Source organism: Ips typographus, linkage group LG5 (genome assembly GCF_016097725.1).
Source record: "Ips typographus isolate SLU linkage group LG5, UJ_Ityp_2.0, whole genome shotgun sequence".
Lineage (NCBI taxonomy): Eukaryota > Metazoa > Arthropoda > Insecta > Coleoptera > Curculionidae > Ips > Ips typographus.
This window is the reverse complement of record NC_138426.1, coordinates 226,986-241,249: the sequence shown is the minus strand read 5'-3', so window position 1 is coordinate 241,249 and position 14,264 is coordinate 226,986. Positions and strand designations below refer to the sequence as shown.

The 14,264-nt window shown below is 38.9% G+C and overlaps 1 protein-coding gene across 1 annotated transcript in view; it reads left to right on the top strand.

Annotated features, from left to right (window-relative positions):
* Nucleotides 1-14,264, top strand: part of LOC145729793 (excitatory amino acid transporter 3-like) — a 34,267-nt gene that overhangs the window by 11,516 nt on the left and 8,487 nt on the right. Inside the window, exons 2-6 of the mRNA XM_081980716.1 lie at nt 2,238-2,363; nt 2,778-3,056; nt 3,110-3,286; nt 7,263-7,305; nt 10,892-11,096. Of these exons, the coding sequence (XP_081836842.1) occupies nt 2,785-3,056; nt 3,110-3,286; nt 7,263-7,305; nt 10,892-11,096 (697 nt within the window). The 5' untranslated portion in view covers nt 2,238-2,363; nt 2,778-2,784. The remainder of the gene's footprint in view (nt 1-2,237; nt 2,364-2,777; nt 3,057-3,109; nt 3,287-7,262; nt 7,306-10,891; nt 11,097-14,264) is intronic.

The window sequence follows — 14,264 nt, the reverse complement described above, 5'->3', positions numbered from 1 at the left end:
AGTACAACAAACTAATGTGAAAACTGCTCAATCAAAGAAAATTTGGAAATCCTTGAAGCTAGGTAAGCAAAACTGGTAAATGGGTTTTATATTATTACCAAGACCTTTCTTTTAAAATATAAATGTGCCAATGGAACTTCTAAAAGCTGTCCTGTTTCTTCAGAGTAAACGTTTGTTGCTCTCAAAATGCAGGCGGCCTCAAAATGTAACTCACATACCTATGTATGTAAGAGGCAATAAGTTTACTGAATGAGAAAGCATATTGTACTTACCACTGAGTATTGTGTTGGAGTAAAATCACTCCAGTTCAAAGTTTTCAACCACTGTTGGGTTCGAGCAGGGTCTTTTGGACACTTTTGGGCCTTTCACCAAATTGCTTTTACAATTTGGCAAACAACAAGTGGACGGCATATTGTAGAGGCAATAGAATTTAAGTTAAAAAACCAACAACAAATTATAGAACAATGAAGGAACAATAACAATAGTGATAACACAATAAAATGAACACAAACTACACTTTCACTAGAACAATAAACATATAAACAACAATATATAATAGCAAACAAAAATTACTTTGGCAAGTAATCCCAAGTCTTGACTTTAAGCCTTAAAAATTAATTTAATCATCGAAAAATTCAATTTCCGCAATACAAACAAAAAATGCAAACTGTCAACCACTATTTCGGCCATATTGGAATTTTTGGCATGCACCTTCTTGGCTTTCTTGCACAGGTACAGGTGATTGGACCCATTATTGGCGCAGTCGGTAGGGAGGTTGTCTACTTGGATGTCGTTTCCACAGTTGGTTAAAATGGCAAGTAATAGTGGTATCACCAATATCTATCGTTGCATTCCAAACTTCAACCATTACATTTTGTTTGGCCGAACCAATAATATTGCGAATAACCCAATTTACCTGCTCACTCAACGCTGGGCATTAAGACTGATTGGTTATGATTTCGACATTGAATATGTGAAGACCGAAGAATTTGATAAAGCGGATGCCCTATCACGGTTAATTGATAAATCAAAAAGGAACTCAACTGACTCGGAAATGGAAGTGGTTATTGCTGTAGTTCAAGCTGCTGATAAGAACTAAGTGGTGTCGCTCTCGAAGCTAAGCGATCCACAACGATGCGGAAGACTTTGCAACGTTTGACGCTGGAGGATCCTGTATTTCGAAAAATTTCTGATCGAATAAAAAACGGATGGAACAAGGCAGACTCTAATGATACAGATCTTTGACCATATGTGCGTCACGCCGATTGCCTATCCATTGTCAATGATACCGTTATGTTGATGGAACGAGTGGTCATTCCTCCTCCGCTTCGAGAATGTGCACTTAAGCTTTTACACCGAGGCCATCCTGGAATCCGCCGGATGCGTGATCTTGGACGTCATCATTATTTTTGGCAAAGAATTGACAACGAGAGAAGTGCTTCAGATGTGCCGAAACTGCAGCGGCTCAGCCAAGAACTCCAATGGATGTGTTCCGACCACGGACAGCTCTTTCAGCAACTCTAACTGACACACAAGTAATGATGAAGAGACAATTTGATCGTCGCCATGGAGCTCGTCATCGTCACTTTGAACAAGGGGAAAACATCCAAGTAGACAACCCTCCCTACCGTTTCAGGAAGTGAATGGATTGCCGGAGACTAATCAAGTTTAAGACGACAAGACTCAACCGGATAATCGTCGGTTAGAATGCGTAGTTAATGACAGTGAGGTAGGAGACTTGGGAAATAGTTGTTCTGAAGAAGTATTTTAAGAAGTTCACACATCAACGCTTCATCCTGATGATGGTTTGAAAAATTGTGATTCTGGCAGTACAGCTCCAAATTCTAGGCCACAGCGCACCACCCGCAAAGATTTCGATTATCGGGATTTGTCTGGTGTTAAATCATACCGTCGTAACATTAAGTAAAAGGGGAGGAAATGTTGGGTTATCCCAGCAAGGTAGACCTGTGAGGTAGAAAAATGTGTGAGGTGGTGTTGAATAATTTTGTCAGTTTTATGTCAGTTAGTAAATAAAAAGTTTTATCGTATTGGACTCATTAGCTTCCAATAAAATGTATAATTTAAATCGCTAAATTTATTACCCATATAATTTATTTTTTTATCTATGATAAATGCACACCTAAAAATTACAGCAAACAACTAAATATTAACATATTTGTCAAACTTGTATTATTTTGAGTTTTTAAAGATATTGAATGTTTTTTATTTCTTTCCAGATTTTTTGATCGTCAAGTTTCCAAGAAGACATGTTCTATGGAAACTCAACTATGGCCTCGTCCCATTTATAGGTGTTTAAAATTTCTCTTGGCGGGTCTGCGAGCATAGCTGGCAGGCCAAAGTTGGTAAGTTTATTGCTCTCCAATTACATACCGCACGTTGTTAGCCCATTTATATGCTAATCAACCACTGTTTTCGGCATGAGAAAAATAAATTGCTTAACAAGTAAGCAAATAATAGTCCCACTCCCACATAGCAATTATTATAATATTTACGCACAAATGGCTCTTCAATGTTCATAAGTTCCCATGGTGGCATCCCAAAGTGCCTGAGATACGGTCCTGATTTTAGTTCTCTACAAGAATCAATAATCAATTACAGCATAATTACACAAATAATATACGAAAAAGTTTAAATTGGGCGCAATTTAAAGCTCAACCAAATGCCGTTTTAAAAATTTTGATTTTGATTTTCCGATTTTCCGTCGGCTTATTGAGACACTCTGTACATAACCATTACACTAACCATTCAAATTTCAGACATATTATGGCAGACGACCGCAATAGAGTAGTAAAATGTGTCACCAAAAATCTGCTTACCATTTTGACCGTGGTAGGAGTTTTTGGGGGAACCGCTGTTGGACTACTACTCAGGGTGTCCACTACAAAATGGAGCAGCAGAGAAATCATGTACCTGGCATTTCCGGGTGAACTATTTTTGCGGATGCTCAAAGCTCTCATCATTCCGTTACTTATGTCTTCAGTCATTTCGGCCATCGGTTCTTTGGACTTAAGCTTGTCGAAAAAAATCGCCATTAGGTTTGAACTAGGTATTTAGTATTAATAGTTTTGCAATTTTTTCACATTTTTAGATCAATTCTGTATTATGCTACCACCACCATTTGCGCGGTTGTTTTGGGAATTGTGTTAGTTGTAGTAATTCGACCTGGTGAAGGGACTGTACCTTGGAAACCTACCGATGAAGACGATTCTGGTAGAGTACTTACCAGACACGTGCTTACTCAGGATACTTTGCTGGATCTCGTCAGGTAAGTAGTTATTATTAAATTATTAGTAAATGAATTCAGATCTCTGATACATTCAACTGTTGTTTTTGATGTTATAGAGGCAAAATCATTTATTAGCCCTATGGATTAATATAGACGTGGGGTATCTAATAATGGAGGATTTCTGGGATTCAGATTCACGAAAGTGTTTGTTCAAGTAATTCACTTGTAATTGAAACAAGGCTCCGTCTTCCAAGAAGATTTCAAATTGCAATTACAGAGTGGTCCAAATTGATTGTAGGATAATTCCAGGGTGGAAAATACATAAAAAAACGTCGAAAGTGACATATAAACTATAGTCGAAAAGTTTTTCCTAGCGAAGCTAGCAAACCCTAAAAGTGAACTACAAAAATCTTTTTTTATTTTAATTCCTTAACGAAAAAAGTTACTCAAATGAAATTAGACATGCACGTTGACCATTTGATGTGATTATTTTTTTTTTTTGGATTTCTAAAATTAATCTAGACAAATATTTCACAAGTATAGTTCCTATGACACTTTGGCGTTTATTTTCAATCTTTCAAGTGTACTACTTCAATTTGGACCACCCTGTACGCCGAAGGGGGTACTAACTAACATTGAATAACAGATATTCGCATTTCAGATGATTCACTTTGCTTTACTAGAAAACAATTAGAGCGATTACTAGCGAGTTATTTAAAAAAATAACTGACTTTCTTGTATTTCTATTTTTGTTGACTTTTGGTTTAAGGTAAGTCCCCAGAAATGTATCATTACTTATGGAAAAAATTCTATACTATCTGTTAACACCTAAAATAAAATATTTTATGCGCATTAGACCTGGTGATCAAGCAGGACACCAATTTAGTGTCATGTACAGGGTTTCTGGGTTTTTTGTAGAAGAACTAAAAATATGACAAAAAAATGTTTTCTTCAATACCAGAAAGATTCCCTCAATGCCGACCAATATGCGTACCAAGCGGGCAAATCAACAGAACTAGCCTTGAACAACCTTGTTGGGAAAATAGAAAAGACGCTCGCGAGTAAAGGAACAGCAGTTGGCATCATTCTAGATATAGAAGGTGCCTTTAACAAAGCACTACCCTCATCAATCACGGCGGCGGCCAAGGCGAGGGGAGCAGAACCCAACGTTTGTGGATGGATCGAGGCTCTGTTAACGCAAAGGACTGTGACGTCAGATCTGCAGGGAAAAATGGTCGGCTTCCGTCCTGTGAGGGGTTGACCGCAAGGAGGGATTTTATCTCCCTTGCTGTGGTGTCTCTTGGTGGACGATCTGCTGGCCACCCTTGCTCTTCGAGAACGTCGAGGTCTAGGCTTATGCTGACGATCTAGCCATACTCATTAGAGGACTCCGGGACGACGACTATTCGCCCACCGTACAGAAGGTCCTCAATGTGACATAAAGCTGGTGCGAGAAGGAGTGTCTTAGGATAAATCCGCTCAAAACAGTAATTATACCCTTTACCAGAAGGAGGAAGTTGGAATTTCGTAAACCGCCCTCCCTCTCTGGTGAGACAATACCATATGCGGCGCAGGTGAAATATCTCGGAGTCATTCTAAATAAAACACTCACCTGGAACTAGCATCTGGACAAACTAGTCAGTAAAGCTAAAATCCTGCTTTGGAGATGCAAAAGCATCTACCAAAGAAATCCTGGGGTCTAGGGCCCCAGCAGCTATACTGGCTTTACATCAGCACAATTATACCTGTGTTGACCTACGGGGCCTTAGTCTGGTACGGCAAAAGCCGCCAGAGCTCCGTAGCGAAGAAACTGTCTTCCATTTAAAGACAGGCATGCCTTTTAATCACGGGGACGTTTAAGACAACGCCCACGTCCGCGTTAGAGTGTCTCCTTAACTCACCCTCCCTTCAGCTCCTGCTGAAAAGAGAGGCAAGGATGGCCTCCTACCGGCTCTTTCATATTACCCGTGTCCTGGAGCCTCGAGGGCCACTTGCGGAAATTCTAAATCGCGAGTCCGTTGCTATGCCCTCCGATGTTCCGCCGAGCACGGCTGCCGCCGATTTCTGCTACAGGACCCTCGTACCATCAAGAGTGGACTGGGCAGAACGGGCTGATGACCTACTCCGAGCAGATATCTGCTGGTTTACGGACGGCTCAAAGTCATCAAAAGGGACTGGATCCGGGGCTTTCTGTGCCAAGGCGGGGGTCTGTCTGACTGAGGGACTGGGACAAACACCGACGGTCTTGCAGGCTGAACTTTACGCCATCGAGATCTGCTCTAGGGAGATGATGAATAAAAACTCCCCTAGGCGGAAATCGATAAAAATCTTCACAGGCCGCTGTTCGTGCCCTCTCCTCAGGTCGCTTTGTGTCAAAGGCGGTCCTGGGCTATCATAAAATCCTTAACACTCTTGGAAAATCCAACAGCGTTATCCTGATGTGGATTCCGGGTCACTCCGACTTCACAGGGAATGTCAAAGCCGACGAACTGGCTAAGCTGCGTTCGGAGGCGGCCCAGAACCTATGGCTGAGAACTACAGGGTTGGCTCACTCCAAAGAAATTATTATTGCAACTCAGCAGACCACACATGAGGGCTCTGTACACCGGTCACTGTCAGCTAAGAGCTCACATGCACCGGATAGGCCTGACGGAAGACGCCGAATGCCGCTGGTTTATGGAAGATGACGAGTCGGTCGCGCACCTACTGTGCCGCTGTCCGGCTCTGGCCAACTCCAGGTATTCAATATTTGAACGGGCGGATGTACGCCCAGGAGACCTGGACAACCTCTTATCCAGAGCAGTTATTCGGTTCCTCAGGGAGTCCAGTATTCTGGATGAGCTTTAACTTATATGTGAGCCACAATAGACCTGCGGTCGCGGTAGAGGGCAGAATATGCCCACTCACGGTACCTAACTATCAACTAGTTGGTTAGTAATGATTTCCCCCAATACCAAAAACAAAAAAGAGTAAAAATAAAGTTTCATACATTGAATTCGGAATAGAAATGGCTTTCGGAATGTAATATAAAAACGCCAACTATATCTAAAAAAATGAAGTTGATGATTCTGCAAAGACGAAACGTCGGAACTGAAAACTGACAACCCCACTTAAAAGAGCATTAATGCCTGTTTTCCGGACACATCCAAGTCAATTTTAAATACATCATCAGCTAAGTTGATGTTTAAATGTGACAGATTAGGTGTTAAATAACACAGTCTAAACTAAACTTATCTAAGCTGTCCTTATTGAACTCAACTTAGCCAATACTGGGGAAACGGACATAAAAGTGGCTGTAGAGAAGTGTCATTAGTTTGATCTTAACGTCACAAAAAATTAAAACTGAATAAAAATATATCAAAAAGTCAATAAGACTGAATTGTTGAACTGTTAGTTATTAAATAGTTAAAGTTTTAAAATTATTATTAAATAGTAATTATTAAACTACTTCTTTATTACTAAAATCCACTTTCTTTAAATTACAAAAAAATAGTACAAAAATCCCCGACACCCTGTATAGATATGATTCTATGGGAAATGCGAATCCGATTACCAATTAATTGAACCGAAACCCTTTGAAGCAAGCAGGACATGCCTTGTTGATGCAGGAAATTTTTATATAATTGCTAATAGTGTCATGTCATTGAGTTTCCTGTCTAGGCAGCAACTACCGGTCTACTATATGTGTTATACAGGGTGTAACGATTTATAATTTTAGATTTGATATCCTTCGTTTAAAGATTTTCTATGCCTGTTGTAGAACTATTTAAAATTTCATTCATCCTACATTTAATCATTTGAGCACTTTATTTTAGTAGTTTGTAATTAGTTTAGCAACGCGCGTTTTTGCACGATTAATCAACTACTAGACTGTTTAAAACAGCTTTTGTTGCAAAGTCTATTTTTAGAATCAAAACAGTAATTTTATTTTAATATTCACTTCGCGTTTACTTGAAAAGCTAAATATGAAAAAACTTTGAATGCTTAAAACTAAATAAATTATTATTTCTTTCAGAAACTTTTTTCCACCTAATCTCGTACAGGCTTGCGTCGGACAGGTAAGACTCGATTGTTGATTCATTAATACAGGGTATATTTTTTATAACACGCTTTGCTCAGGTTTTTTAGTTTTATCTAAATTAAATCAAACACGCTATATTTAAGTTTTAATAATGATTTATGAAACTAAATAATAAAAAATGGTTTAAGTCACTTGTTATATAAATAACTATTAATATTAGACGTTAAAATTTAATAAAATGTTGTATAAAACACGTAATTTAAACCTATTTATTTAGTCAAACTACTTAGGCCACTCGCTACGTTAGTGGGCCTAATTTTTTGTTTCGTTAATAAACAATGGTTTAAATCACTTATTGTATAAATAATTAATATCGTCGGGATAAAAAAGTTTTATCCTGAAATAATTTTCAAACCATCAACCTACTTTACTTATACTGGCTTTCAAACGAAAAATTCCTTTTAGCGGCAAGAACCTTCAGACTTGATTACGTTGTCGTCATGGTAAACTCATTTCATCGAAGGGCATTTATTGAAAAGGGCTCTCCACTTCAGCGTCCCTTTGTCGTTTTTTTTATTCACTTATTTCCAGAAGTCGGATAAGTTTTTTTTTGGGTTTCAAAGATGTGCATAAAAAATGCTACCACAATGTTGTTGAAGCTTAAATATGACGATCTAACCCAACTTACGTCAGTCCAAAAAATAGATAATGACGCAGATAAAGTGTCAAAGGTACGCGATTTTTTTAAATCCAAATATCTCAAAAACCTCTGCTCAAATCAACTCTTACCAAGAACTTATACCTTTTTAGGTTTGCTTGCCTTGAATGTTTTGATGTTAGTTAGTTCAGTGTTGTCAAATATAAAGTTCCTTTTTATTGCCTATTCGCCAGCGTATCTTTGGAATAAACCACTAGGACACAACATTGGCGCAGCCCGGTAATGGATCCTGATCAATCTAAGGACCTGCTCAATGCGGTGGCGACCCATGCTCGAATACAATAAGATGCTATGACATCGTTACTTACTCAAATCAAACAGACTACACTAACCGACCCATCAAATAGCAGCGGATCCCCTCGTGCTGTCATGCCTGAGAAATTCTCATCTTACGACGACGAGACCCAGGATCCAACTGTTTTCGAAAACTGGTTAGAGCGTTTCGAGTTTGCAGTTAAGATGAATCACCCTGGCGATAGTGACTCCGATCATCGCATTGTGATGCTTTTGACCCGCCTCTCCGATACATCGTATCGTGAATTAAAAGAAAAATTCTGGCCCCAAGATATTGGCAGTCGAAATTATAAGGACCTAGTGGACATTCTTAAAACTTTATACTCTCAACCGCGTTCGCTAGAACTAGACCGTTTAGCATGCTTTCAAATGGAAATGCTACCAGATGAGATATTGGACAAATACATCTGCCGTTTCAATGCAAAGTTCCGCAGTAGAGGAATTTCGTGTGTTTCTTCTACTGCTGCACATGAAACAATCTAAATTAGTCCCTCTGCGAACTAGAATCCTCGCAAGACTGCAAGCAACTCGAGGAAACGTCGTGTGTGATGATATCATAAGCGACGCCCGTACCTTTCTTCAAACAGCAGCAGATTCTAAAGAATTTGAGCATCCTACTAGTGCCGTAGTCCATGCAGTGAAGGAAACATAAAGAATCAGCCGGACTTCCAGCTCCAAATGTGACATCAAGGCAAGGATCCTCCTAGCAATTTTCTTCGTTTTATAACTGTCCATACAAGAACTACAAGTGTTCAAATTGGTGGCCATCTTGAGCGCTAGTGCAATGTATGGCTCAACCGAAATCACAGAAAAAGCAAATATTCCAGACAAAAAATTGGAAACATTAATACAGCAGTCATCGGCACATTGCAGAACAACCAAATCCAAGTAAATCAGTCCGCATTATTATTTATGGTCGATTCCGGATCAGAACTTACGATTATTGATGAGAAATCTCACAAGTTGATTGGTTCTCCGGAACTAAAACGCAGTTTTCTTCGTGGCCATAGTTTTGATGGATCAGCTCTTTGCCATTTTAAAAGACAATTTGAGGCAACCCTCTCTTTTAATGGTCAACAGTCAAAACAAACAGTGTTTGTCGCAAAAGAAGGATCCAGTAACATTCTTGGTATTTTTGCTTGTGAAGCACTTGGACTCCTAGACATTCCATATGGTCACCACCGATTAACACTGTCAAAACAGAACAAGGTCAATCTGTCCTAACAAAATTGCGGTCTACCTTCCCAGAAGTTTTCTCGCCCGGACTTGGACACTGTACCAAAACCAAAACCAAAGCAGCAAAAAATCCTATTAAACATCAGCTTCAGTCTTTGCGCCTTGGCAACGAGTGCGTATGGACTTCGCCGGCCCAATCAACGGACTTTACTACTTAATTATTGTGGACAGCTATTCCAAATTTCCAGAGATCCAGGCCATGTCACCAATCACGTAAACTGCACTCATTAATGTCCTTCGACCAATAATTGCTCGTTTCGGTCTTCCGGAACTACTGGTCACAGACAACGACATCCAGCTCACCAGTTCCATTTTTAAGAAATTTTGTAAAAAACTTGGAATTGAGCATACATTTTCTCCACCATACCATCCTCGATCCAATGGTCAAGCTGAACGTTTTGGAGAAACTTGAGCGAAAGAATCCAAGAATTTCTATTCAGTTACCTTACAACACCTTGTTCATTTCACCTCTTTGGACGCATGCCACGAACCATCCTTAGCCGTCTTCTACCAACCACAACCAGTAGCGTTAGAGACGAAGCAATGGAATCGCAATTTAACTGCCACAATGGTACCAAAGTCCGAACGTTTCAAGTAGGCGACTTAATCGACTGTGGTCGTTTTCGCGATCAACCGTGGACCTGTGGAACTATCGAAGCTGTTAAAGGAGTCCTCTACTACCTAGTCAGAACATCCACCGGAGTCTCGCGTTTTCACGTCAACCAAGGTGACTGAAGACAATAATCTAAATGTTCTTTTTGACGCATGTAGAATCCCGTCCTCGTTTCGTTCGCAAGTTCCGGTTCCTGCTCAAACACTTATCCAAAATCCATCTCAAAACATTCCGGACACATTGAGGCCTATAGAGAGCTTTGCAGAGCTTGAACCCAGACTCAGGCTCTCTCAGCGAGACCGAAGCCCTCCAAAGCGTTATGGCTAGTAAAAAGGGGAGATGTTGTGAACCGAACATACCCAATGTGAGGTGATACAGCTTTTTTAGTAAGCCTTGAATGTTTTGATGTTAGTTCAGTGGTTATGTCAGTACCCAGGGCATAAAAGTTTTAATTTAAAGTTAAATACAGAGTGTCACAAAAAATTTACGGCGTTTCAGATATGTGAAAGATATACCCCAGGCGACGCCCTCTCTAAATCTGACAATAAAAAATAAATCATATTTTAGTTATTCACCCTGCAAAAACTTCTTTAGTTGAATTTTGAATATTATACTTTTGGACTAAGGAAAGTTGGGTTAGATCGTCATATTTAAGCCGCAAGTAGCATTTTTTCCGCAGATTTTAGGGACATCCTGTATAAATCACACTCAGCGGTTTTTTAATCCCTGGATGTTTAACGTTGTAACTGTGCTTTGTTTCAGTCTCAAACATTCCTCTACGAACCGAGCGTGTACACTTTATTTAAAAGGGGAGACCAAGGCGTTATGAGAAGCATCGTCGGCAATTCCACATTGGATTCGGAATCGAAAAGCGCCATTTTTGATTCCCTAGCCTCTGCTGAACATAGGCGTTTGAACGACACGATTTTAAAAGAACTACAGAAAATCAAATACAATGTCACTCATTGTAAGTATATTTCAACAAAAATTCGTATTTTTTGCAAAGTCAAATATAGCTTTTCATGCTCCAGTTTTAAGTATTAATAATTAATCAATTGCTAGCCCATAAAAAAATAAATTGACACGCGTTTTTTCCCATAACTGTGTTGGAACAATTATTGACTTAGAACGACTGGACCATCCTTTATATGATTGAATAGTATGTATACCTATAAATCAAATATGTCCTGCAGAAAAAGTTACGAGATACTTGAATTTGATACAAAGCCAACTAAGTCAAATTTTCCAAAATTTGAAGCAAAATCCAAAACTAAGCTACACTGGTCTACAGATGTTTAAATAAGAGATTTATTTTTTTTTTGTTAAAACCATGAAAAGCAAGGTTTTAATCAAAAACGTAAAAATATTTAATTAAATTAAAGAAAGCAACATTGTCACATTGTAGTTTCCTATACCGGGTGTCCCCACGGGAACTACGGCGGGCGATATTTCGAAAACTACAAAAGATAACTAATTTCAGCGATTAGTAATTTCGTTGAGACCTACTATTTTAAATTGACCACTGTATATATTATCATATATTTTAACTCTCCTAAAGATTTAAATGTATCATAACCTATATCTATATGCAACTGTTTTCGAGATATTCGACGTTTGAAAAATTACGTTTTTACACTTTGACCCGTCATAAAGCAAAACGGTTTGCATGTTGCTATTTTTACTTTTTGAGATATTTCACCCGGTAACATTTTTAAATTTTGACAGGTGTCAAATATTTATAAGAGTAAAAAAAAATGACTTTGCATGACAAACTTTGCAGTATGACCTTGGCATTGTACTATAACTCCTCCGGCTTAGGAGCTATAACACTCCAAAATCTGAAATTGTCATTTTTTATACATCAATATCTCGAAAACCGTTGCAGATAGATATAGGTTATCATACATGAAACACACTTGAAATCGTTAGCAGAATCTAAAACTATAATAATATACTGGGTGTTCCATTTAAAATAAGCAGGTTGGTACCTACTTTCGGAATAACCGGAAGCGCCACCATTTTGAAAATGTTTTAGATAAACTGCCCCTGTCGACTTTGGTATACCACCAAATTTTCAGAATATGCTCCCTAAGGTTTTCCCATAATGGATCGTGGCAGTTCCTGGTGGACCACCCTGTATGTGTTCCTCTAAACATAAAAAAAGCACGACTTGACAACGTTGCTCGACAAGTCGAAACCTAAACCAATTATGTTCATGTATTTCGAAAACTCAGTTTAAATTAGTATTAACCTCATCAAGTTAGTTGGCTGGAGAAATGATATTACTGTTAGTGATTAGCGTTAACTTTTTGAAAGGATTGCTTAAGAGGCAATGTTGTCAGGTCTGAACCACATTTGGATCTTATTTCATTCTGTCATAAACTTGGAAACTGTCAAACACAATACAAATTAAACTGCAAAACTTGTTGACTTAAAAGCATATTATCATGTATTTTATAGTTTTGTAAGGTTTTTAGCAGTTTTGTGATGGGTAACTGTCTATTGCGGATATATTTTGATCTGTCACAATGGTCAAATAGGTACAACTCCGTAAAGTTATCAAACTTTCAAACATTTCTTAAAGGCAGTACAAATTATAATTATTAATGCTTCTGTATCTGTATCTGTAGAAGTGGGGAGGGTGAGTCTAGACCTACAGCACTTCCTCCCGAGTTGTCCTCCTAGGTTACCGTCCATCCTGCCTTTCCCAAGAAGGTGAACAGGTCATTAGGGGATATCTCTTTTATGTCGGCAGGTGTAGGCCAAGACTCACCGAACACACACTCTCTTATTGACGATAACTCCGGACACTCGCATATAAGGCATGCCCGACAGTTTCATCTTCCTGTTCACACATCCTGCATAGAGGTGTGTCCACTAGCCCCATAGTATGGAGGTGTTTCCTTAGTTGATAGTGGCCAATCAGAAATCCTACTGTTAAACGTAGGTTTTTCCTGGTCATCGCCAAATATTTCTTCGGCGCCAGCTTCCCAGCGTCACCCAGGGTGATCCTGGCAAGACTGCATCCTTTGATTCCATCCCATCCCTTTAGGGATTGAGCGTGGGTGTAGCCTTTGGCTAGTTCCGCAATTGTCGAAGTCATCAGGCCGTAGGTGTCACTGGGCTAATGTCCAGCCGCTTCTAAAGAGTCGGCAATGCGATCACCTTTGCTCCTATCGTGCCCTTTAACCCATCTCAGGATAATATTGTTATCTACCGAGGCGTTAGCTAAATCTTGGAGGTACTCTAGTACTAGCCCTGCGGTAACACGTTGTCTGTTCAGGGTTAATAGGGCTTGTCTATTGTCAGTGCAGATTATTATGTTTTTGCCAGAAATACTTTTCTGGTTAGTTCTTTCGTGGCGCTTGAGATACCACCCAGTTCCGTTTGAACCACGCTGGTATTTTTTCCCATTCCCCACTTAATCCTTAGGCTTAGTGCAGCATCTGACTCTGAGTTCTGTTTTATTAGTATTTTGTAGGGTTTGTTAAACACAAATCTGGGTTCAATTGCATCACTGGCACCGCAGTGAGTGCTTCTCGCCATAGGCTTAGCCTCAATTGACCTCTTCCTACATATAATAATTAATGCTTGTTTATAGGTCTATGAATACAGTTTTGACAGTTCTGTCATACAAATATATGTTTCGGACTCAATTTAATCAGTTACAAAAGTGTGAACTGGCAAAATCGAATCTATAAAGCTCTAGAAAATTAGTGTGAAACTAGATTAAATATACCACTTTATAGCTGCATAAGTTAAATTTTGATAGGTAACACGTCTATTTTGAACTTATCTAATCAGTCACAATGGTGGTAACTGTCAAACACCACTCTATAAAGCTATAAAACTACAAAACCAGCTTGAAAGCACCGTTATAGTTAATACTGTTGTAAATCATATTAAATGCTTGTTTAGCGGTTACAGGCCTATGAGTAGAAAATAGGACAGTCGTGACCTCTGTATCTGACTCAAAAATTGATCTAAACTTTGTATGGTTTACTTTTCGGTAAATGACTTTTAAAATAACCAATTTTTTTACGTTTTTACACAAAATAATTTTTTGACACCCTGTACAATATCAGCTTTATTCCGAATTGGAAGGACTAACAAGCACTGAAATATGGAAAAAGCA